Source organism: Globicephala melas, chromosome 1 (genome assembly GCF_963455315.2).
Source record: "Globicephala melas chromosome 1, mGloMel1.2, whole genome shotgun sequence".
In the NCBI taxonomy this organism is placed as follows: Eukaryota; Metazoa; Chordata; class Mammalia; order Artiodactyla; family Delphinidae; genus Globicephala; species Globicephala melas.
In genome coordinates this window covers 71,926,687-71,954,094 of record NC_083314.1, presented here as the reverse complement: position 1 = coordinate 71,954,094, position 27,408 = coordinate 71,926,687, and the positions used below count along the sequence as shown (strand labels likewise).

At 40.5% G+C, this 27,408-nt stretch overlaps 1 protein-coding gene across 1 annotated transcript; it reads right to left on the bottom strand.

Moving 5' to 3' along the window:
- Positions 1–217: 217 nt before the first annotated feature.
- Positions 218–26,889, bottom strand: SLAMF6 (SLAM family member 6). Its single transcript, XM_030842073.3, has 8 exons — positions 26,784–26,889; positions 8,340–8,660; positions 5,315–5,578; positions 4,727–4,843; positions 4,374–4,412; positions 3,241–3,320; positions 648–722; positions 218–298 (listed from the first exon to the last, which is right to left on the bottom strand). The coding sequence occupies exons 1-8, from the start codon at positions 26,887–26,889 to the stop codon at positions 245–247; spliced, it is 1,056 nt and encodes a 351-aa protein (XP_030697933.1). The 3' UTR covers positions 218–244.
- Positions 26,890–27,408: the final 519 nt, after the last annotated feature.

Below are 27,408 nucleotides of genomic sequence, written 5' to 3'. Positions count from 1 at the left end.
TAGTATTTTGTTGAGGATTTTTTCAAGCATGGTATCTGATGTATGTTTTCACTTGGAGCTGATTAGAAATTGTTATTTGGGTCATATGCTGGAGATGATGTTATTCCTTAAATGTTTGACCTAGGTAAGCAGATTCAAGTCTGATAATCCTAGATATTCAAATTCTGTTGTCAGACAGAAACCAAGCTCTGTTCTCTCCCATAGGATTAGAAGATGTGTTGTTCCTGAATTCCTTTGAAGACTTTCAGCAAATTACATGACACTGTGAAGGGCAGTTGTCCTGGAATAGGTGGGCTTTCTGTAATGGAAAAAAGAGAAAAATAAAGTAGGTAAATAGGGACTAGAGTGTCAGGCCACTCCTCATGGATGTAGAGGTGGTTTGGAGAGCACTAACAGGCAGTAAGGGATATTGACAGCATAAGCAGGATTAAATTTAAAAAACAAATAGGTTAAAAACTCAGTTATGTGTGGTGATCCTAATACAAGGTAGCTTCTTGGATATGTTTTGGAGCTGTCCTGAGACTTTCTGTATCCTGCTGATATTTGTGCATCTGTAAAATGGCCCCTTTACTTTTACCATATTTGCAAAGTCATAGGTCTGAGAAGAGAGGTAAGAATGTAAAAAGATGTGCCAATCATAGGCTTACCTCTTGGGACTGTTGAACTTCAGAGTAAATTGTGGTGGAGTCATTGTTTTTCACAGGTTTTGGGATTTCCATTTCCTGTAAAACACAATCATACCAATTTGGCTCACATAAAGAGAAATGTACTCATTCACAGATACAGTAAGTCCCCTACTTATGAGACTTCAAGTTGTGATATTTCAAAGATGTGAACGTGTGTTCACATGTCCAATCATGTAAGTTAGTTCACGTGTCTGGTGTACATTGTCATGTCAAGTGGTTGTGTACTTGACAACAAGTAAGTGCACAAGCTTTTGTGTACTTACTTTGTGTAGCTTACTAATGAAGACCTGATAGAATTGGAGGCTCAAAGAAAGAAGAGAGACAAGAGGAAGAAGAAGTAATTGAAGAACTGAAGAGATTCACGATACAGGAAATGGAAAGGGGATTTTCTTTATTTGAAGAGGCACTGTTAGTTTTTGAGGCACAGGACGCAAATATAGAACAGTACATGAAGGTTGCCGCAGCCGTTCAGAATGCAATCCAGTGCTACCGTGTCATTTATGGTGAGAAAAAAAAGCTACTACCCAGACATCACAGGATCATTTTTTCAAGAGAATAGTTAAAATTGAATGCAGCAAGGAACCAGAACCTGTGACATCAATATCAGGCATGGGTGAAATTGCAGCTTGCCCTCCACCTCCTATTGCAGGAGATCCTTCAGCTCTGCCATCTCCCATGTCCTCTTCCTCTGCCAGTCAGTAACTCTTCTTGCCTGTTCACTCGATACCAGCCCCTGTAAGCTAGCTCTTGTACCGTATTACTGTACTTTTCAAGGTATTGTACTGTAAGATTAAAAATGTTTTCTTTATTTTTTTTGTTTTTTTGTTTTTTATGTATTATTTTTGTGAAAAGTATTATAAACCTATTACAGTACAGTACAGTACTATATAGCTGATTGTGTTAGTTGGGTATCTAGGTTACTTTTGTTGGACTTAAGAACAAATTGGACTTACGAGCATGCTCTTGGAATGGAACTCATTTGTATGTAAGAGACTTACTGTATATTCTTGGGAAAAGCAGTGTGACAAATGAGGGATAATGTCAAAGTTCTTTAGGAGGAAGGCTAGGGAGTGTCTAGCAAGAGAAGCTGGAAACAAAGCACCACTAGCTCTTAAACCTGTGAAGGATTAGTCACCTTTCCTGAGGCCCAAACAGAAGCACAACACTCCAGCAAACCGGTGGTCTCAAGAACCAGAGAGAGAGAGAAGGGTGACCTTGTTGGCAGTGGTGTGAAGGAAAGAAAACATTCTTGTCCTGCATCCAACTCTACTCTCCTTCCTCTATTTTTAGGAACTAACCTACACACCAGATGGTTATCGTATTACATCTTTTGTCTCAGATCTTTACTACCTATAACTGGAGTTATTGCCTGCTTCATTTTACCCCTGTGATTCTATTTGCCTGGTCATCATGTCACTGGGGTTCTCCTCAAGCATGGGGAACTGGTAGAGCAGGAATATCTTGTCTTAAGAATGGCTCTGCTTGGAATAAAAAGTGTGGCAGTAACAGAAGTCCCCCATCCTCATAGTTTTTGGCATTTTAAATTAACTAAGGCATATTTGGGGTGTTATCAAAACCTCTGAAACTCTCCAAAGTACCATGTTTTGCTAAGCAAAAGTTAACAAACTTGCTGGAGAGTTTCTTTGTTTGTTGAGAGTAATTCATCTTGTCTTCAAGAGGAAATTGGAAAGGCAGTTGAAATATCTGAAGTGAGAGCACTTCTTATTGTTGGCTAGCTTCAGAGTCTACTTTGCAAATACCTGTGAGGGGCTTTGTGAAGGGAGATTTGCTTGTGGAATCCAAGATTTCTAGCCAGACCATTGTTTCCATCAACTGAAGAATGCTGGCTCTCTTGGGTTATTTTTCAGAAGACATGGAAAATGGCCTCCCAGGATGTGTAGTGTTATTTAGAAATGTACCACCTGCAGGTGCTTTATTTTGCGGTTGATGGGGAATTACTGATGCATGGTGAGGAGTTCCTGATGCCTGACCAAAGCCATCCTGTTATGTTGCTAGAGGGCAGGGGACGATTGAGGACTGCTCATGCCATTAGTGTCCTCTACTGTTGAGGGATTGCAAATTCTTGCCCCTCTTCCCTCTTGAGAGACTCTTCTGAGCTCCCCTATTTCCCCTACATCCAGGATGAGAAAGCCCCTGATACAGAATCATGCCTTCTGGGGGCTCTCAAGCTTAAATGAACTCTGATCCATCCAGCAAGTATTTACTGAGCATCATGCTAAGACATAGGGGAAGAGAGAGGAAGACATAATTTTCACTTCCAGGCAGCTTGTAATTAAACTGAAGGGACAAGACTCACTGATGCATTAAGCAGTTAGATTAAGCAATGTAAAGCAGGGTATGAGTCAACATTCTACTGAGGTGTGAGCATTGAGGTCTAGAAAGGTCCCGCACATAACTCTGCAGTTCTTGTCGCTGCCTTTGCTTCTCCTCAATGGTGTATGTCATTTGAATTTAGAAGAGTTTGGTGACAATGTCATGTATAATGACTGTAAAAATAATGACCATGAAGGAGTATAAACCTGAAAGTACTCACCCTCTTTGAATGGGTGACCTGAGCATACACAGTGCTCCCTGGAGAGAAGGAAGCATACTCTACGTTCCTCACAGTCTCTGCTGTTAACACAGGAAGGCACAGTCAGTAGCTGAAGGACTCTGGTCTGCTCTCCCAGGACCTTGTCTACCCCAGGCCATTCTCTGACCCCAGAGAGGCAATTGTTCAAAGCATGGCCCTTCCTTAGGGTTCATTCATTTTTGACAGTCTTTGGAGTTCTGGGTTGAACCAGAACATTCTCAGTCATGTGATCTATTTCTGACCTCATCTCCTCAGGGGCACATGGTCTTGAGCTATCCTAAAGCCTCAGAGTCTCCCTCTGGCTTCACAGGAAGGGAAGCTTCTGGGACCAAATAACACTGCCTACACAGGAGCTAGAGAACCTCACTGGTGAGCATAATGGAGCCAGGTTATTTCACATATATAATACTATTAAACTTTTCAGAGCTCCTTAGAGTGGGTTTGATTATATTAGAGATGAGGAACTGGAGGCTCAGAAAGTTTTACAGACTTGGTGCAAACTCACACAGGAAGTGATCAGACAAGAATTTGAATGCATGCCTTCTGACTCCAAACCTCATGCCAGGTCCTCCATGCATGAATTCATGTATCTCTCACCCATGAAATAAGACTCAATGCCAGTCTGAGTCCAGAGCCTGTGTTTCTGTCTCTATATCATACTTTCTTTTCTGACTGTGTCCACTCAATGCCCAAACCCTGGCTGAAGAGAGTGATGGGGTCAGGCAGTTTGTCTTTGGGCATTTGATGCTGTAATCCTGTCTTTACCCTGCACCTCCTGTTGATAATGGACAGGTCATGAGTCCTTTCACTGGTGCTTAGTCTCTCCATTGGCAGAGTGGGGAATGACCCTAATCCTACCCCAAGAAATTGCATGAGTGACCGGTTTGCATGCTTGTAAGGAACCCTGTAAGTCACACAGGGGACAAACTTGCACAGTTCCAGGTGTTATCCCCTTGCACCATCTGGTCCATCTGAGTAGTGACATTCTGACTCCCTCCTCTCTCATTATACAGCCCTCTGACTGCCCTCCTTTCCTTTTCACTTGGTTCTTCCCATCTGTTTTATGATTGGGAGTTAAGAGTCTGGAAGCTCACCAGGACACTGGGTTTGCTGAGTAGAGAATTGAAAGAAACCTGAAAAATAAAATTAATTGAAATCTGTGACTATAGTGAGAGAAGCCTTCCACCCCCTACCCCTAGATGTGTCTCTCTAGAGGGTGTGGTGGAAGGGGACCCGAAAGGGTCCTGCATTTTCCAGTAAGACACTTTTCTAGGAGATTAGCACATGTGTATTCACAACCCAGGTGTTGTCCCAGTGGACCAGCTGAGCCAGGGTTTGCATGTTCCCTCCCTTTATCTGTCTTCTACAAGACAGAGTCTTTTGGAGGCCCCAAATGCTAAGTCTCTGGAACCTTGGAGAAGAAACAGTAGGTAGGAAGAAAGGAAACCTATTTTTTTCCTCCAAACAAATAATAACACGATGATGACCACGACTATACATATTGAAGAAACTGCCAGTACAATCCACGTGGTATCCAGGTGTTCATTTTTTTCATTAGTAACACCTAAAAAGAAAAAAAAAGAAGTTGCACTTGAGACACATCGAGTGAGGCCCAGAGTGGTTTTTTAGAGCCTCTACTGCATCTCTTCTAGACCATCTTTGGGAGTTGGGTGGGTTCATCTATACCCAGAGGCTCTGGGGGTATGAGCAGGCTTTCTGGGAGTGGGAGTCCCATTTAGGCAGACAGGGCATGGTGGAGCCTGGTAGAGCCAGTGGGAGGAAGCAATCCTGCCTTCCCAAGGACTTTGCTCTTGGGATCTGAGTAGGCTGGAGAAAGGGTTGGTGGAGGGGGAGGGAGGAAGGAGAGACCTCTGAGGGAGTGAGAGGCATGGAGCCCCAGGGGATGTCTGTCCCTTCCCAGTGTCACTTGGCTGTCTCCTACTGGGCTGCTGTTTTAGGAATCATAAAGGGCACAAGAGACACCCCACACCTCACAGCCACTCAAGGCTCTCAGAGAGACCTGAGACATACTTACTTTTGCAGAGACTCTGGACAGAGACAGAGAAGGATGAATTGCTGACAGCATTCTCAGCTACGCAGGTGTAGGTCTCTTCATTGAAACTCTTGGGGTCCCAGGAGATAGTAAGGTTTGCTTCACTTTGAAGTGTGTTTCCTGAGACCTGCCACCTGAATAAGATGTTATCATTTGGATTCTCCACAGAGCAGGTCAGGAGGATCTCACAGGTCCCATTATTAGACCATTTGGTGTAAGGGACAACTTGTAAGTTCCTCAGTCGTCCTGTGTGCAGAGAAGAGGCCTGGATTAAGGACAAATGTCTTGGCTCAGCCCTCTGTGAAAAATATCTCTCACCTCGATGTTTCTGTATTCCACCTGACACAGCTGTGTACTCTGTAAATAAGTCTGCATGTACTGCCTAATTGATGACATCAAGGTATGGGGTGACCAAATGATAAGGGACATCAGTATGAGACAGAGTAGGCAGTGGGAGAGAGGGAAGGGAAAGACTGGGGTTGTCGCCAACTAGTCAGGTGATTTTAAGCTGATCACTTTAATTTTTGGAGCTCCAGTTTCTTCCTGGGGGTCCTTCTAACACTTGTTCACTGCCCCTTATGTAAAGATAAATTGGAGACTAAACTAAGGGCCAGCCCTACCTCAGCCAGGTCCAAAACCAGAAGACCAGGCACACTTCTCCATTGTCAGAATTCCCTAGATGGGATGGAAGATAAAAGCTTAACACTCTTGGAGAACTGTATTTCCCCCATCTGTGGGAATATTGGTTCTCACTGGAGCTGATGCTGGCTCAAATGATGACAAAGAGACCTTGATGTAGAGTGTCACCAAGTCAGAAAGGGAAATGTTGAGAATTAAAGAATTAGGAAAGGAAGAAGTGAAGAAACAGAGAGAAAGCAAGAAATTCTGGGGAAGAAAGAAGTGCAATATATTTGGGACTGCATATGTTGCAGAAATATCCGAGAGCAGAGACCAGAAAATATCACCTCTAAGGTGTCAGTGGCTGTGAATCAATGGGGACATGAAAGCAGTACAGAAAAGCCCTCTGACCTAGACTCCGCCCAAGGGTTGAAATAAAGGTGACCCAATAGAAACAGAATGACTCCAACTGTCTGATTAGAAGAGATTAAGTAATGCTTTAAGCTTAGCTAACTGAGTAGGGGTGGTGGAACATACCTTGCTGGAACAGAATTTTCATGTCATGGCAAGAATGTTGGATTTAGAGTTAGGAAGACCTAGGTTAGAATCACGGCTTTGTCATTTACTGGCTACATGGACAAATTTTAGTCTCTTCATGCCTAAGTTTCCTCATCTATAAAACTGGGCAATAATACTTACTTCTTGGGTAATTATGAGAATTAAATGAGACAGCATGTAGCACAGAAATGGCAAATATTTGGCATGAATATTACATCTCCTTCAGCCAATGTCTGTTGCTGACCTCAAAAACCTATCTTGATATCTTTCTCCATTTGATGAATATATAACTACTGACTTGACATTTCTACCTGGATATAATGTGTATCTCCAACTCAACATGTTCAAAAAGACTCCTGTTTTTCTCTCTAAAACCTTCTCAATCTGCAACTTTCCCCATCTTAGTTGACAACAACTGCATCCTTCCAGTCATCCAAGCCAAAAGCCCTGGAGTCATCCCTGACTCATCTTTTCCTCTCATACTCCCACATCACAAAATCCTGGTGGCTTTACCTCTAAAATATATCCAGAATCCAACCACTTCTCACTACCTCCACTGCTACCACTCTGGTCCAAGCCAGTATTACCTCTTGCTTAGATAGTTGCAATGGCTTCCTAATTGGTTCAGTGGCTTCCACACTTATCCAAAGAGATCCTTTAAATAAGTAAGTTAAATTATATTACTTCTCTGCAAAACCCTCCAATTGTTGTCCGTTCCCCCAAAAATGAAGCCAAAGTCCTTGTGATGGCTCTTATAGCCTTAGAAGATATGGCCCCCTACTTCCTTACTGACCTCATTTCCTATTGCTCTCTCTTACTCTGCTCCTTGATGTTTGACCTTCTTTATATTCCTTGAGCTGCCAGACACAGGGAGTGCTTGTGTGGGATGGCTCTTCATCCAGATATCTGCATGGCTCACTCTTTTACCTCCAACATGTCTTGGCTCTAATGTCATCTTCTCAATGAGGCCTATTATGATCACTCCATTTAAAATTGACCACTGCTTTCTGGCACTTCTGATGCTCCTTATTCTGTTCTAATCTCTCTTTCTCCATAGCACTCGCAGCTTACTGTGTCATTTGTTTATATATTATGTGTACTGTTTATTATTGCTCCCATATTCCCTATTCAGAATGTCAGTTCCATGAGAGCAGGGACCTTTGTTTTGTTCACTGATGTATTTCAAGGGCCTAAAACAGTGTCTCGTATATTATCCCTGATTAACAAATATTGTTGACTCAGTGAATAAACAACATGACTCTGATATCTTTCTTAACACTGAACCCTAGAAAGTTACTCCCAATTAATTGATATTGGCCCATAAGATCAAATCTTTGCCATCCCTAGCCTAGTACATACAGAACAATTGGCCAGTGTTTTTTAAAAGAAAACCTATATAATTTATATCTTAAAATACCTTTGCACAATTGTAAAACATGTTGGTGTAGCTTACACATCTCTCTGTGTATGTGCTTTTGAAGGAGAGGCACTCCAAAAGGCCCTGAGAAGCCATTGGCATTCAGCCTCAGGAGTGTGGCTGTTGCAGAAGAAGTTGTGCTTGGTCTTCTAAATAGTGGCAGAAGAAACTTGTCTCAACAAGTGTAATGGAGCCTAGTACAGGGTCTAGAAGTCACAAGATTTAGGTTCTAATCTTAGCTCTGTCACTAACTGCTGTGCAATGCCATTGAATAGTTTTGTTGCTGGACCTCAGTCTAGCTCCAAATGCCATGCTTTTTACCACTAAGCTATAGTGCACACTTGCAGTCACATAGACTTGAAATATGTACTATTTTTCAGTCCATACACAATTAAACCCCATGATTTGACTCACTGAAGATCCTCAGATCATAATCGGTAAACAGTGAAGAGGTCAGTGTGGTTATCTGGGCTCTGTAAAGTCCTGAGTCTGCCATCGTCAGGTTGCTGAGCTGCAAGGAATAGGACTCGGTGACATTCAATCGATTTTTCCGCTTTGGGTCAGTCACCCTGTTTAGTGCATTTGGCGCTATGAAGATGGCAGATTTTCCCTCATGTAGCCAGGTGATGGACGTGATCTTCTCTTCCACAGGAAACTTCAGGGTAAGTGTTACAGACTCCCCCAGGACCCCGTTCACAATCAATGGGGTTGAGCTGGTTTGTGAAACTGTGTTCCCTGTGAACACAGAAAGAAAACTGCTATAACTCTCCCTGCCCTCCCCCTGTTCCCCACACCCTTTCTCCATCCTCTGCCAGACAGTTAGAGCTCTCTGATACTGAAGTCCAGAAATATGATGAAAAGGGAAAGGGTTAGGAGGAGTGTTGAAATGGGCAATCACAGAGGCTCCACCCCAGCAAAATGTCTGGCACTCTTGTTTAATGAGTAGTTGATCCAGATGATCCTGGCCAGTCTACCCTCCCACACTAGCTGGTCACTCCTGAGTCATGGCCACACTATCTGATCCCAGCTTCTGAGTTATCTGGGCATGAGATAGAGAGGGACAACTATATCAACTCTCTGGCACAGACTTCAAAACCCACAAGTCTTTGCTGATGAAATATAATCAAAGCTTGACATTTATTAAATACTTACTGTGTTCAGCATAGTAGGCTTGTGAGATTTAGAGGACTAGTAATAGGAATTTACAGTTCTTATACATTATTTCATTCGACGCTGACAACAATTCTGTGAGGCAGTAGGATGAATATTACCATCTCCATTTATAGAAAGGATCTGAGGCACAGAGAGGTTACCTGGTTTTCCCAGGGTTACCTAGCTAAGGAATAACAGAGTCAGGATTCAGACCCAACTCCTTTGACTCTAACTACTTTGTGCTCTTTCCATGATACCAGAAGATATCTTTTATTCTCCCAAAAGATTATTGTCTAGTAGTTGAGGAGATAAAAACTGATAAGCATAAAAATAATAGTTAACCTCAAAGTAACATACAATGACTATACTCTCATGAGCCTCTCTCAGAGCCATTAATGTTCAAGCAAAAAAGGTGAAATAGTCACAGTCATTCTTAAAGAAGATGTTTCTTTACCATCTTTTGCCAAATTCCTAGCATTTATCATACCATTTTTTTAGCCCTCTGTTTACTTGTTTGTCCAGCTGACCATGTCTTAATTATCTTTATATCTCAGCACTGTGCCTAACACAAAGTAGGATATGGAAATGTTTGAGTGAATCAATGAATAGGTAACCATTACCACAACCTCAACCTTCTCAAGATCTCTTAATTCTCAGGAGAGGATCTGAGTAGGTGAGGAAATGTCTCAGGATCTTTGCACTCAGCTCCTGGGTGACCTCACACTTCCTCTCTTTTTCTCAAATTGTCACATGCATGCCCATCACATGAACACTGCCACCAATTCCCCCTCTTTACTACATCTTTCCCATCAGCACTTTAACATGCTGTTGTTTGTCATTTGACCATTCTTCCCTCTCAGAATCACATGGGTGAATATCACAAGCAAAATCTTGAGTGAAAAAAGAAAATACAGATACAAATAGAATACAGTGGCATGCTTACATTTATTTAAAGTTAAAAAACAGGCAAAACAAATCTATTACTTTAGAAGTCAGGATAGGGTTACCTTTGAGGAGGAGGGAGGGATAGCAAATAGGAGGGAGCATAGAGGGGGTTTTCTGGGCTGCTGATAATGTGCCATTCCTTAACCTGTGTCTGGATACACAGATTTATTCATTTTATGATTATTCCTTGAGCTGACACTTAGGATTTGTAATTTTCTCTTTGTATACTATATTTCAGTAAAAGAGGTTAAAACAACAAGAAAAAACAAAACAAAACAATTACAATGGCCTATGAGGGCCAGAATGATATGGTCATTTTTCTCTTTTTAGCCTAATTTCCTATAACTCTCCCCCTTACTCCCTTTGCTCACACTATGCTGGCCTGGTTATTCCTTGAACAGGCCAGAGTCGTACACTTGTAATTCCTTCTGCCTAGAATGCTCTTCCCCCAGGTGTCCACATGGCTCACTCTTTCGTCTCCATAAGGTCTTTAATGCAAACATCCCCTCTCAAGGAGGCCTTCTGTGACCACGCTTTCCTCACCACAAGCCCTCACTCCTGTGTACTCATTGCCTTTGAATTTGTTTTTCTCTGTAATACTTACTTTCTACCATACTCTGTAATTTGCATATTTGTTTTTTTGTTCTTTTCCCCTTCTATAAGAATGTAAGCTCCATGAAAGCAAGGATTTTTTTCTGTCTTGTTCACGGTGCTGGACATTCTTGAACAGTGCTTGGCACAGAGTAGGCACCCAATGAATACTGCTGGGTGAATGAGCACAGCTCCATCCCTTGTTTTGCAGGTTCTCTGCCCAGGATGTTTAGGACCGGTTTCTCTTTGTAACGGGTCTCAGCATACCCTGTGGCCCAAAGACTCTCCAAGAACTGTTCTTCCTTCTCTAGCACAGACCTTTAAGTTTCCTTTGTTGTTATAGATTGAAATCATTCATTTATTTAACAGGGCATTCATTGTACTATTTGCTCAGCTTTATGCCAATTCAGTGAGTAAAAGCCTTAGAAATCATGGCATTCAGACCATACTTATTAGATTCATTTTATGTACCAGTTTCTGGACTGAAGACTGAATATAGAAATGAATAAGACATTATCTGTTCTCTGGACTCACCATTTGTTAGAGGAGTTTGACAGGTAAACGTAGCTATGGTGTGGTGAGTTAGGCGTTGACCTAGGATAGGGTTTGCTTCTGCATTGCCCTCACACCACTAATTGCACCCTGCACACTCAATATCGAGTGTTTCTTTCTCTTAGATATAGTTAAAATGTTCTTCTCCTCTATTTTTCATAATCTTGAGGTAGGGATTATGCTTATCATCTCTGTATTCCTAGCATTTAGCACAATTTTGAGCTCAATAAATGTTGAATTGATAGAGATAACTGCTCTATAGGAGCACAAATAGTGAAAATGATGGGGTAGAAAGGGTTGGGGGTTGTCAGGGAACACTTTGCAGAGAAGGTAACATTGTAGTTGGGTTTTGAATAAAAACAAGAAGTTCTCCATTGCTTGATTATTTCAAGAATGCCCGGCTCTTTCTTTGCTCAATTGTTCCCTTTGCCTGAAATACCTTGCTCACATTTTCCCATCTGGTGAGCTCCTATTTATCCTTCAAGGATAAGTTCAAATATCTGTTTGCCTTTGTTTATATTTGTGGGGTTTGCATTTGGTACAGGGGAGGAGACAGGAGTTTGTGGTTGGAGAAGAGGAAAAGTTATAGAAGGAGAAGGGGTTGGTAGAAGTAATTCCCTGCAAGTCTAAGAAAAAAAAGAAGATAAGAGCCACTGTGCTTAAGGAAGGTGAAGGTAAGAAGTTACTGAAAAAGCTCAAAGGCTCCTCTGAAAGACTTTGGACTCTAGGAGAGCTGCTTTGGGACCCAGATGACGTGGTGTGGCCCAGAAGGCACAAGAAGGCCTTTTTCTCTACTCTGCCTGGGATCAGCACTGATGCTTTGGGAATGTCTTGGGTCAGCATCCTTGGCATGGATATCCACGTTCTCTGCAGAGCATTGAGGTCTTCTGTAAGTGGTTCAGCTGGCTGCAGATTTGGAGGACTAGAATCAGAAGAGACTAAGAATTGGGAGGATGCCTCATGACCTTAACAGAAGGCTGCTTTGGGGGCCTATGGGAAGCATCCCTTATAAGTCACTGGGAGCCACTTGGAGCATGTGGGTGGTGCTGAGGTCCACCCCCTGGTGTGGATGTTCAGTCAGCAGAAATTTGGAGTATGTTTGTTTACATGTTTCACTCACTCTGGAAACATGAGTAATGTATCAGTCAGCTCTTTATGCCCCCAGAATCTGGCCCAGGGATCTTGGAATACTAAATAGGTTGAGATCAGAATGTAAAGTGTCTTGAATGATTATCTGAATGATTTTTTTTGAATATATTAAGAAACATGGAGTATTTTTGAGAAATGCAAAGGAATAAAGAAAGCAGGTAAGGCTGAACTGATTCTGAAAAAGAGAAAAGTCAGAGAAACTTTGGGATATCTAACCTACGGGAATGGCTTAGGCCTAGGACTGGCTTAGGCCTATCTATAGGAAAAAGAGATATAGTGGGTTGTTTCAGCTCAGCATGAAACAAGTTCAGAAGGAGGGTAGGGGCTGATTTCTCAAGAGATTTAATAGAGAAGGGAAGAGATATATAAGGCAGGATCTTGAGTAAGACAAGTGAAAATGAAAATACAACATACCAAAACTTACAGGGTGCAGCGAACACAGTGCTCAGAGGGAAAATTTGTTCTTTGAAAAGATCAGGAAGATTGACATAATTTTAGCTAGATTAATTGAGAGAACAATAGAGAAGGCTCAAATTACTAAAATTAGAAATGGAAGAGTGGACATTACTGCAGACCTTATAGAAATAAAAACGATTATAAGAGAATAATATGAATAACTGTATGGTAACAAATTAGATAGCCTAGATGAAATAGACAAATTTCTATAAACAAACAGATTACCATGACTGACTTAAGAAGAAATAGAAAATCTAAGAGGATCTTTAACAAGTAAAGATATTGAATCAGTAATCAAAAACCTTCTGGCAAAGAAAAGTCCAGGACCAGATGGCTTCACTGGTGAATTCTACCAAATATTTAAAGAATAATTAATGTCAATATTTCTCAAACACTTCCCCAAAAAAGGAGAGGAGAAAACACTTTCTAATTCATCCTATGAGGCCGGCATTACCTTTACCAAAGCCAAAGATATCATACACACACACACACACACACACACACACACACACGCACGCACACACAAACTATGGACCATTATCCCTTATAAGCATTGATGGAAAAACCCTCAACAAAATATTAACAAACTGGATCCAGCTGCATAGTAAAAGGATTATACACCAAGACTAATTGGAATTTATTTCAGGAATGTAAGAGTGATTCAACATATGAAAATCAATCAATGCAATATGCTACATTAATATAATTAAGGGAAAAAGACACATGATCATCTCAATTAATACAGAAAAAAACATTTAACAAAATCCAACACTGTTTCACACATAAGAATCTAAAAGTAGAAGGGAAATTCCTCACCTTGATAAAGGGCATTTGAGAAACCCGCATCTAACATTCTATTCAAGAATGGAAGGGACTTCCCTGGTGGTGCAGTGGTTAAGAATCCACCTGCCAATGCAGGGGACACAGAAGATCCCACATGCTGTGGAACAACAAAGCCTGTGCACCACAACTACTGAGCCTGTGCTCTAGAGCCCGTGAGCCACAACTACTGAGCCCGTGTGCCACAACTACTGAAGCCTGCATGCCTAGAGCCCATGCTCCACAACAAGAGAAGCCACTGCAATGAGAAGCCTGCCTACTGCAATGAAGAGTAACCCCAGCTCACTGCAACTAGAGAAAGCCCACCCACAGCAACAAAGACCCAATGCAGCCAAAAATAAATAAATAAATAAATAGATTTTTTAAAAAAGAATGAAAGACTGAAAGCCTTCCACGTAAGGCCAGGAACAAGATAACAATGCCTACTTTCATCACTTCTATTTAACATTGTACTGGAAGTTCTAGTTACAGCAATTAGACAAGAAAAAGAATAAAAGTTATCTTAATTGGAAAGGAAAAAGTGAAACTATTCCTATTCACAGGTGATGTGATCTTATAGATAGAAAATCCTAAAGAGTCCACAAAAATAGATTGGTGCAAAATGGTAGAGTAGAAGGACATGGGCTCACCTCCTCTTGCAAGAGCACCGAAATCACAACTAACTGCTGAACAGCATTGACAGGAAGATGCTGGAACCCACCAAAAAAGATACCCTACATCCAAAGACAAAGGAGAAGCTGCACTGAGACAGTGGGAGGGGCACAATCACGATAAAATCAAATCCCATACCTGCTAGGTGGGCGATCATCCACAAATTGGAGAACAATTATACCACAAAAGTTCTCCCACTGGAGAGAAGGTTCTGAGCCCAATGTCAGGCTTCCGAGCCTGGGGGTCTGGCAATGGGACTAGGAATCCCCAGGCAATCTGACTTTGAAGGTCAGTGGGATTTGATTTCAGGACTTCCAAAGGACTGGGGGAAACAGAGACTCCACTCTTGGAGGTCACACACAAAGTCTTGTGTGCATGAGGACCTGGCTAAAGGAGCAGTGACCCCATAGGAGACTGAACCAAACCTACCTGCTAGTGTTGGAGGGTCTCCTGCAGAGACAGTGGGCAGCTGTGGCTCACTACAGGGACAAGGTCACTGGCAGCAGCAGTTCTGGGAAGTACCCACTGGCGTGAGCCCTCCCAGAGGCTGCCACTAGCCCCACCTCTACCTGCGGCGGCAGAGGCCAGCGTGATGTTGCAACAGCCTGAGGAGCACCGTGTGTTCTTCTGGGGAAGTTGTCCCTGGATCACGGGACCCTGGCCTGGCGGGCTGCATAGACTCCAGGGAGGGGAGGTGTGGATAGTGACCTGCTTGCACACAGGCTTCTTGGTGGCTGCAGCAGCAGCCTTAGCATCTCATGCCTGTCTCTGGTGTCTGTGTTGATAGCTCGCACCTGTCTCTGGAGCTAATTTAGGGGGTGCTGTGAATCCCCTGTCCTCATGCACCCCTAAACAAAGGTCTCTTACATCTTAGTCAGGTCCAGACTTTTTCCCGGACTCCTTCCCTGCTAGCTGTGGAGCACTAGCTCCCTTCAGGTTGTGTTCATGCAGCCAACCCCAGTCCTCTCCCTGGGACCTGACCTCCAAAGCCCAAGCCTCAGCTCCCAGCCTCCACCCACCCCAGCTGGTAAGCAGACAAGCCTCTCAGGTTGGTGAGTGCTGGTTGGCACCGATTCTCTGTGTGGGAATCTCTCCACTTTGCCCTCTGTACCCCTGTTGCTGTGCTCTCCTCCATGGCTCTGAAGCTTCCCCCCCGCCCATCCCCCATCTCCACCAGTGAAGGAGCTTCCTAGTGTGTGGAAACTTTTCCTCCTTCACAGCTCCCTCCCAGAGGTGCAGGTCCCTTCCCTATTCTTTTATCTCTGTTTTTTCTTTTTTCTTTTGCCCTACCCAGGTACGTGGGGGAGTTTCTTGCCTTTTGGGAAGTCTAAGGTCTTCTGCCAGTGTCAGTAGGTGTTCTGTAGGAGTTGTTCCACATATAGATGTATTTCTGATGTATTTGTGGGGAGGAAGGTGATCTCCACGTCTTACTCCTCCACCATCTTGAAGGTCTCTCTGGCATGATATATTTAAAATGATGGAAGGGAAGAACCTACAACCAAGAATACTCTACCCAGCAAGACTCTCATTCAGATTTGGACAAAAAGTCAAAACCTTTACAGACAAGCAAAAGCTAAGAGAATTCAGCACCACCAGACCAGCCTTGCAACAAATGTTAAAGAAACTCCTCTACGCAGGAAAGAGACTAGCAACTTAAAACAAACAAACAAACAAAAACAATAACCACAAAATAAACTTGCACATATATAGACTGATATATCAAAACCTCATGGGAACAGCAAACCCAAAAACTGCAACAGATACCCACACACAAAAGAAAAAGCAACCCAAACACAACACTAAAGACAGTCATCAAATCACAAGAGAAAAGAGAAAAAGAGGAAGGGAAGAAAAAAGACCAACAAAAACAAACCCAAAACAACTAAGAAAATGGCAATACGAATGCACATATATATATATATATATATATATATATATATATATATGTTTTTTTTCTTTGTGGTACACAAGCCTCTCACTGTCATGTCCTCTCCCGCTGCAGAGCACAGTCTCCAGACGTGCAGGCTCAGTGGCCATGGCTCACGGGTCCAGCCGCTCTGCGGCATGTGGGATCTTCCTGGACCAGGGCATGAACCTGTGTCCCCTGCATTGGCAGGAGGACTCTCAACCACTGCACCACCAGGGAAGCCCACGAATGCACATATTGATAATTATCTTAAATGTAAATGGATTAAATATGCCAACCAAAAGACATAGACTGGCTGAATGGATACAAAAACAAGACTTGTATATATGCTGTCTACAAGGGACCCACCTCAGACCTAGGGACACATACAGACTGAAAGTGAGGGGATGGAAGAAGGTATTCAATGCAAATGGAAACCAAAATAAAGCTGGAGTAGCAATACTCATATCAGACAAAACAGACTTTAAAATAAAGCCTGTTATAAGAGATAAAGAAGGACACTACCCAATGATCAAGGGATCAGTCCAAGAAGAAGATATAATAATTGTAAATATATATGCACCCAACATAGGAGCACCTCAATATATAAGGCAAATAACAGCCATAAAGGGAGAAATCAACAGTAACACGATAATAATGGGGGACTTTAACACCCCACTTTCATCAATGGACAGATCATCCAGACAGAAAATCAATAAGGAAATACAGGCCTTAAATGACACATTAGACCAAATGGACTTAATTTATATTTATAGAGCATTCCATCCAAAAGCAGCAGAATACATATTCTTCTCAAGTGTACATGGAACCTTCTCCAGGATTGACCACATGCTGGGCCACAAGGCAAGCCTCAGTAAATTTAAGAATATTGAAATCATATCAAGCATCTTTTCTGATCACAACGTTATGAGATTAAAAATAAACCACAGGAAAAAAACTATAAAAAACACAAACATGTGGAGGTTAAAAAATATGCTACTAAAGAACAAATGGGGGCTTCCTTGGTGGCGCAGTGGTTGAGAGTCTGCCTGCCATTGCAGGGGACACAGGTTCGTGCTCTGGTCTGGGAAGATCCCACATGCCGTGGAGCAGCTAGGTCCATGAGCCATGGCCGCTGAGCCTGCAAGTCTGGAGCCTGTGCTCTGCAACAGGAGAGGCCACAACAGTGTACCGCAAAAAAAAAAAAAAAAAAAAAAAAGAACAAATGGATCATTAAAGAAATTAAAGAGGAAATTAAAAAATACCTAGAGACAAATGAAAATGAAAGCACAATGATTCAAAACCTATGGGATGCCTCAAAAGCAGTTCTAAAAGGTGAGTTTATAGCAATACAATCTTACCTCAGGAAACAATAAAAATCTCAAATGAGCAACCTAACCTTACACCTAAAGCTATTAGAGAAAGAAGAAGAAGAACAACAACAACAAAAAAAAAAACCCAAAGTTAGTAGGAGGAAAGAAATCATAAAGATCAGAGCAGAAATAAACAAACAGAGACAAGGAAAACAGTAGCAAAGATCAATGAAACTAAAAGCTGATTCCTTGAAAAGATAAACAAAATTGATAAACATTTAGCCAGGCTCATCAAGAAGAAAAGGGAGAGGATTCAAAACAATAATATTTGAAATGAAAAAGGAGGAGTTACAAATGACACCACAGAAATACAAAGGATCATAAGAGACTACTACAAGCAACTGTATGCCAATAAAATGGACAACCTGGAAGAAATGGACAAATTCTTAGAAAGGAACAGTCACCCAAGAATGAACCAGGAAGAAATAGAAAATATGAACAGACCAATCACAAGTACTGAAATGGAAACTGTGACTTAAAAACTCCCAAAGAGCAAAAGTCCAGGACCTGATGGCTTCACAGGCGAATTCAATCAAACATTGAGGGAAGAGCTCACACCTATCCTTCTGAAACTGTTGCGAAAAATTGCAGAGGCAGGAAAATTCGCAAACTCATTCTATGAGGCCACCATCACCCTGACACAAGACAAAGATACCACAAAAAAGGAAAATTACAGGCCAATATCACTGATGAACATAGACTCAAAACTCCTCAATAAAATACTAGCAATCTGAATCCAACAGTACATTAAAAGGATCATACACCATGATCAAGTGGGATTTATCCCAGGAGTACAAGGATTTTTCAATATCCACAAATCAACCAGTGTGATACACTACATCAACAAATTGAAGAAAAAAACCATGTGATCATCTCAATAGATGCAGAAAAATATTTTGAAAATTCAGCACCCATTTATGATAAAAACTTCCCAGAAAGTAAGCAAAGAGGGAACATACTGCAACATAATAAAGGCCATATATGACAAAACTATAGCTAACATCATACTCACTGGTGAAAAGCTGAAAGCATTTCCTCTAGGATCAGGAAAAAGACAAGGATGTCCACTCTCATCACTTTCATTCAGCATAGTTTTGGAAGTCCTAGCCATGGCAATCAGAGAAGAAAAAGAAATAAAACTAATCCAAATTGGCAAAGAAGAAGTAAAACTGTTTCTGTTTGCAGATGACATGATACTATACATAGAGAATCGTAAATATGTTACCAGAAAACTACTAGAGATAATCAATGAATTCCGTAAAGTTGCACAATGTAAAATTAATGCACAGAAACCTGCTGCATTTCTATATACTAACAATGAAATTCAGAAAGAGAAATTTAAGAAACAATCCCATTTACCACCACATGAAAAAGAATAAAATACCTAGGAATATACCTACCTAAGGAGAGAAAAGACCTGTACTTTGAAAACTGTAAGATACTGATGAAAGAAATCAAAGATGACACAAACAGATGGAAAGATATACCATGTTCTTGGATTGGAAGAATCAGTACTGTTAAAATGACAATACTACCCAAGGCAATCTACAGATTCAATGCAATTCCTATCAAATTACCAATGGCAAGTTTCACAGAACTGGAACAAAGAAAATCTTAATTTGTATGGAAACACAAAAGACCCCAAATATCCAAAACAATCTTGAGAAAGAAAACTAGAGCTGGAAGAATCAGGCTCCCTGACTTCAGACTATACTACAAAGCTACAGTCATCAAAAGAGTATGCTGCTGGCACAAAAATAGAAATATAGATCAATGGAACAGGATGGAAAGCCCAGAAATAAACCCACACATCTATGGTCAATTAATCTATGACAAAGGAGGCAAGACTACACAATGGTGGAAAGACGGTTTCTTCAACAAACGATGTTGGGGAAACTGGACAGCTACATGTGAAAAAATGAAATCAGATAATTCTTTAACACCATACACAAAAATAAACTCAAAATGGATTAAAGACCTAACCTATAAAACTCCTAGAGGAAAACATAGGCAGAACACTTTCTGACATAAATCACAGCAATATCTTTTTTGATCCATCTCTCAGAATAATGGAAATAAAAACAAAAATAAATGAATGAGACCTAATTAAACTTAAAAGATTTTTCACAGAAAAGGGAACCATAAACAAAATGAAAAGACAACCCACAGATTGGGAGAAAATATTTACAAATGATGTGACCAACAAGGGATTAGTCTCCAAAATTTACAAACAGCTCACGAGGCTTAATATCATCAAAACAAACAACCCAATTTAAAAAAATAGGCAGAAGACCTAAATAGACATTTCTCCAAAGAAGACATACAGATGGCCAACAGGCACATGAAAAGATGCTCAACATCGCTAATTATTAGAGAAATGCAAATCAAAACTACAAGACATCACCTCACACCAGTCAAAATGGCTATCATCAAAAAATCCACAAACAATAAATGCTGGAGAGGGTGTGTAGAGAAGGGAACCCTCTTACACTGTTGGTGGGAATGTAAACTGGTACAGCCACTGTGAAGAACAGTATGGAAGTTCCTTAAAAAACTAAAAATACAGCTACCATATGACTCTGCAATCCCACTCCTGGGGATATATCCAGAGAAAAACATGCTCTGAAAGGATACATGTACCCCAATGTTCATTGAGGCACTGTTTACAATAGCTAAGACATGGAAGCAACCTAAATGTCCATCAACAGAGCAATGGATAAAGAAGATGTGCTATATATATACGATGGAATATTACTCAGCCATTAAAAAGAATGAAATAATGCCATTTGCAGCAAAATAGATGGACCTAGAGAATGTCATACAGAGTGAAGTAAGTCAGACAGAGGAAGAAAAATATTGTATGATATCCCTTATATGCAGAATCTAAACAGAAATGATACAAATGGACTTATTTACAAAACAGAAACAGACTCACAGACTTAGAAAATGAACTTATGGTTACTGGGGGGAAGCATCGGGGGAAGGGATAGTCAGGGAGTTTGGGATCGACATGTTCACACTGCTATATTAAAAATGGATAACCAACAAGGACCTACTGTATTACACAGGGAACTCTGCGCAATGTTATGTGGCAGTCTGGATGGGAGGGGAGTTTGGGTGAGAATGGTTACATGTATATGTATGGCTGACTGAGTCCCTTTGCTGTGCACCTGAACCTATCACAACACTGTTAATCAGCTACACTCCGATATAAAACAAAAAGTATATATAAAAATAAATCCACAAAAAATCTATCAGAGCTAATAAATGAATTAAGCAAAATTGTAGCATAGAAGATCAATTTACAAAACTTTACAATTACAACACATATTTTTACAATTGTAAATTTACAATTGTATAGTTTAAATTTGTATTTTACAAATACACATTGTATTTTTATTATTTTAATTAATTAATTAATTTTTTACACATTGTATTTTTAAACACTAGCAATGAACAATCTGAAAAGGAAATTAGGAGAACAATTCCATATATAATAACATCTAAAATAATTAAATATCTATGAATAATTTAGCCAAGGAGATTCGAGACTTATATGCTGAAAACTATGAAATGTTTTGAAAGAAATTAAAGAATACCTAAATAAATGGAAAGACATCCTATGTTCATGGATTGTAGGATTTTTTTTTTTTTTGGATTGTAGGATTTAAGATTAAGTATTTGGCGATACTACCCAAAGCAAGTTACAGATTCAGTTCAATCTCTATCAAAATTCCAATGACTTTTGTGACTTTCTTTTTCATAAATAGAAAAGCCATTCTTCAAATTCATATGGAATTGTAAGGGACCCCAAATAACCAAAACTATATTGAAAAATAAAAACAAATTGAAGAACTTGCACTTCCCAATTTAGAAATTTTCACAGCTACATTAATCACATGCCAGTGCATTGCTGGTATCAAGATAGACATATAGATGTCTATATGGAATTGAATTGAGAGTCCATAAATAAACCCATACATTTATGGACAGTTAATTTTTGACAAGAATACCAAGATCTTTCAATTGGGAAAGAATGGTTGCTTCAACAAATAGTGCTGGGACAACAGGATGCCTATAAACAAAAGAATGAAGTTGAACACCTCCCTCACACCTATGCAAGAATCAACTCAAAATGTTTCAATGACCTAAATATGAAAGCAAAAAATTATGAAACTCTTAGAAGAAAACATAGGTGTAAATTTACATGATCTTGGATTTGGCAATGAATTCTTAGATATCACAACAAAAGTGTGAGCAGGAGAAGAAAAAATAGATAAATTAGACTTCATCAAAATTAAAAACTTTTGTGCATCAAAGGACATTATCAGGTAATGAAAATAAAACTTACAGAATAGGAGAAAATATTTATAAATCATATATCTGATAAAGGTCTAGTATTCAACGTAGTTAAAGAGCTCTTATAGCTCAAAAAAAAAGAAAGACAAATAATCCAATCAAAAAGGGACAAAGGACTTGAATAGACATTTCTCCAAAGAAAATATACAAACGGCCAATAAGCACATGAAAAGAGGCTCAATATCATTTGTTGTTAGGGAAATGCAAATCAAAACCACAATACACTTTACATGTATTAAGATGGTGATTAATAATAATAACAACAATAATAATAGTAAATAATTGGAAAATAAGTTTTGGTAAGGATGTGGAGAAATTAGAACCCTTATACATTGCTGGTGGGCTTGTAAACTGGTACAGACACTGTGGAAAAAACTATTTAGTGATCCCTCAAAAAATTAAGTACAACATTACCATATGATCCAGCAATTTTATTCCTGGTTATATACCCAGAAGAATTGAAAACAATACTTGTACAAAAGTCTTCATAATAGAACTATTTGCAAAAGCCAAAAGGTGGAAACAACACAAATGTCCATCAGTAGATGAGTGGATAAATAAATATGGTACACACATACAATGGAATATTATTCAGCAATAAAGAGGAACAAAGTACTGATACATGATACAATATGAATAAACATTGAAAACATTGTACTAAGAAAGAAGTCAGACATAAAAAGTCACATGTTGCATGACTTCATTTATAGGAAATATTCAGAATAGATAAACCCATTGAGCCAGAAAGATTAGTGTTTGAAGAGGGATAGGGGGAAGGAGAAATGAGAAGTGATTGCTTAATGAGTACAAGGTTTCCTTTTGGAGTGACTAAATGTTTTGGAGCAATAGAAGTGGTGGTTGCCCAACATTGTGAATTTACTAAATGTCACTGAATTGTACATTTTAATATTATTATTTTGTTTTGTGAATTTCACCTTAATGAAAAAAAAGAAAGACAAAAATTTTATGTGCACATGGAGACACAACTGAGGCTAGATCTGTAGTGGGAGACTGAAAACTGGGAGGTGTGGAAGGCTGGTAGTCCAGTGGGCACAGACCACAGATTCTGAGAGGTGGAAAGACACAGTTGTCCTTGAGGATAGTGACAAAATATAAACAACTCTCTGCCTGTGGTGAGCAACAATAAACATTTGAAGGTGTGGATGGTTAGTAAGAAGTAGATAATGCTGCTCAGGGGAAGGGGAGTCATCGGATTACAATCTCTTAGCAGAAGAGCCTGTAAGTTTTTGACTCAAAACGTCAGAATCATTTGGTTGGCCCATGTGTATTGGCTGTACATATATTTCCTACCACTGTTCTCTCTTCAGCATCAGAATACCTGTATCTGCTTCCTGCAAACACACTTGAAGAATTTGTTCTTATTTCTCCATCCCTCCAACCCCACTGTGACTAAAGTCTCATGAGTGTGGTTCATGAAGCAGCACTGGGGTTGCCTGGGAGCTTGTTATAAATGCAGAATCTTAGTCTCCATTCCAGAATCAGCATTATAATAAGATTCCCTAATAATTTGTATGCATATTGACATTTGATAAGTAAGTTCCCACCTATAAAGAATAAAACGGAGAAGCAAATGAGATTCATTTTCTCCAGGGCATGATAATGTCTGATTTCAGTTATACCAATTGGGATTATTTCTTAACATGGTTTATCTTTTCAGATACATTTCTTAAAAGGAGCAAGTTATGGTGTCCAGCCCCTTGAAAGAATGTAGGCTGGCATGAGTCATCTTCCTTCATGCTTGTTTTCAAGAGTGATTTTATTTGTGCCATACTCTTGTCACAGTAGTTTTCTTTCCCTTCCTTAATCACTCCAAACTCTTCCCTGAACCAGGGCCTTCGCACATGTAATTCCCACTGCTTTGAATGCTTCTTCATTAGACTCCTCCCCTGTTTGACTTCTCACACTCCTTAAATATCAGAGGAGTTGCTACCTTTCCAGAAAATCCATTCCACATCACCTCATCCAAAGCAGATCCTCTTGTTTTTCTCTGCAATGGTACTGAAACCAAGAAGGACACTGTGGGGACTCCTGGGCATGGAAGGCTTTATGTCCCCCATTTCTTGTTTGTAGGGAATAGACTCCAGCCTCCATGACCTTCCCTGAGTTCCTAAGGGCGGATTAGAATAGTTGCTAATCAAGGAAGAGAGGGGATGCAGAGACGAGAGAGGAGCAGCCAAGAAACAATAGTGCAACCTTGGGGCAGGGTCCTGGTTCCGCCTCAAGGGTTAAACAGCAATATCTTTGAGCTCTTCTACAGAACTAAAACCCCCAAAATGGAATATATCAGCATTCTTCATTCCAGATTAAAGGAACCAGAGAAGCTCTTCAAGAAGACCACCTGAGGCCAGATTAAAGGAACCATAGAAACTCATCAGATTACCTGAGAACAAATTGAAGGAGTGCAGGTCCTGCACACACCCTAATCTTATCAGCAACCCCAACCTTGAACCGTTGCATAAAACTCCTCACCAGGGCTTCCCTGGTGGTGCAGTGGTTGGGAGTCCGCCTGCCGATACAGAAGACACGGGTTCGTGCCCCAGTCCGGGAGGGTCCCACATGCCACGGAGCGGCTGGGCCCATGGGCCATGGCTGCTGGGCCTGCGCGTCCGGAACATGTGCTCCATGGCGGGAGAGGCCACAGCAGTGAGAGGCCCGCATACCACAAAAAAAAAAAACCCAAAAAACTCAGGTTGGGACACACAGTTTTTGAGGACAGGAGCCTGCTTTGTCTCCCTTGTCTGGCAAAGCAATAAAGCTACACTTTTCTATTTCACCTAAAACTCTGTCTCTGAGATTCAATTCAGCACCAGTGTACAGAAGCCAAGTTTTCAGCATCAGTACCCTGCTTATTTTCTTCCTAGTATCACAGTTTATAATTATATATACATTTATGTGAATATATAACTGTGTATAAACTAACTAGCAGAGTAAAGTGGTTATGAATACAGACTCTGGAGCCAGGTTCTAACCCTGGAAATCACTGCTTTCCTCCTGGGCTTCAGAACACCTGCAAAACACATTCAAGTATGTTTCTTTTCTGCACCATCCCCACTTCGCCCATAACAGTGTGACATTAAGCAAGTTACTTAAGTGTTGTATGCCTTCTTTCCTCTTCCTTAAAGTGAGGATAGTGTATATTTCATAGGGCCCTATGAGAAGTATTGATGGGAATGAGGAGAAGCAGGGGAATTTTAACCTGAGGACGTTCAGAACATTTAATTCTAGAGATGGGTTCAATTTTGCAAGGAGGCAAAGACACGGGTCTCTGCTCCCATGCTGGGGAGTGGCTCTTGAATGCGTAAGTAAATTCTCCCTCTTTCTACATCTTATACTTATTTCCCAAGTTTCTGTCCTTACACTTTTCTCCTTAACTTCATTTATTACTTCTATGCTGTGACTTCTAAACTTCCAGCCTCAGCTCTACCTCCAGTCCTAAATTTCCAGCTGCTTTCAGGAAATCTTCTCATGGATATCACACCTAACATCTTAAAATTAGTAGCTCCAAAATAGAAATCACCTTCTCTTCATGGCTGCTCCCTCATCCCCGCAACTTTGTAACCTTCTTTGGCTACTCTGAAATTTCACCCCCCCCCCAATATTTCATATCTCCTTTCCCTGCTTGATTTATTTCATTCTTATCATTTATCACTATCAAATATACTATTTCACTTATTTATCTTGTTTATTGTTTGTCTCCCCCGCTAAAAAGTTAACTCCACGAGAGCAGGAATTTTTGCCTCCTTTGTTCATGGTGTATCCCCAGGAACTAGAACAGTGCCAGGCATCCAGTAGGTGCTCAATGAATATTTATTGGATGACAGTGAATTCTCTTCCCCCCTAATTCCCATTGCCAGTTAATCTAGTTAATTCTACATCTATGATGATTTTTGCTTCTGTCCTTCCTCTTGTGCTGCTACCGTGTTTATTCAACTGTCACTGTTCCTCAAAAATATTGCAAGAGCTTGCCACCTAGTGTCTAATGAAATTTGGGCAAGTTATTTAAAAAGGGGATAATAATAGTATAGACTCATAGAACTGTCATAAGGCTTATGTATATGATGTATGTACAATATTTGACCCAGTTCCTGGAACAGTATGAGCCCTCAATGAATATTAACTATTTTTATCTGCTACCCTGGGCTAGTTCTGGGCTAGCTTTCCTGTTTTGTCTTCTGCCCCATCCTATACTTTGGCCCCAGCTGACCACTTGTGGTTCTCCAAACCTGACATGAACCTTCATGCTTTCCATGAAATGGACAGCAGGGAATGAGAAGCAGGCAGGATCAGATAATTCCTTTCTGTCTGCCAAATTGGGTGCTGCTGGACTAGATAGTCCCTGATTTGCATCAAAGGAAAGGAAAGCTGGAGAACACTTTTTATCACAGTAAGCAAAAACTGAGAGGATTATTTCTAGTGTTTTAGTTGGGTTCAGAAATTTCGGCTAAGCCCAACCATAGAATTTCAATATTTCCAATGAAGATTGTGAGGCTCAGGAGGAACGTGTAACCTACCTGTGACACCACAGTAAGTAAGAAGACCTCTTTCCTTAACTTTCGGTCTCTTTATACCACAACATGCTGGTCATAAAACCCAAAGAGTCTTGTCTCATAAAAGCACATTTACCATGCCCCAGCAGATAATTCACTTAAATGAAAACACAGTTGGAACTCTTAACTCTGAACCATCTCAGGCCATAAGCTTTTAGGTTGAGAGACAACGGCAGTTTATCAGGCACCACTGTGAGCCCCACCGGATCCCTTGGCAGAGAGACAGACAGACACCTATAAATAGGTGATTTAGATTGAGCAAGCTGCACAAAACCAGGAGTGACTCATGACTACATGGGTCCGCTTCAGTATTTACCTGGGCCAAGGCAGGAGACAAGCGTGAGAGACTGGAACAGCCAGATCATACTCTTAGCAGTGGAGAATGGTGCTGGAGACCTCAAGGCAGTCAATGTTCTTGGCATTCTCTCATAGACTGAAAGTGCTTCTACTGAAACTGCCCTCTTCCTCTCAGAGGCGTGGCAAGGCTTTCTTCCCCCATACAAAGAGTTCCAGTTTTATTTTATTACTCTATTTATTTCTTTTCTGAGCAAAGTGCAAAAATCTTGTGTGTGATGTGAATTGGAATTTTCACTATCTATATCCTTTTTTCTTTCTTTTATATGGTAGTAAAACAACCTAAATTACATATTGTGGTTATGTAACCTAAAATTAACTGGGTTTTTTTTTGAATTTTATTTTATTTTTTTATACAGCAGGTTCTTATTAGTTATCCATTTTACACATATTAGTGTATATATGTCAATCTCAATCTCCCAATTCATCACCCCCCCCCACCAACCCCCTACCACTTTCTCCCCTTGGTGTCCATAAGTTTGTTCTCTACAACTGTGCCTCCATTTCTGCCCTGCAAACCGGTTCATCTGTACCATTTTTCTTGGTTCCATATATATGCATTTATATACGATATTTGTTCTTCTCTT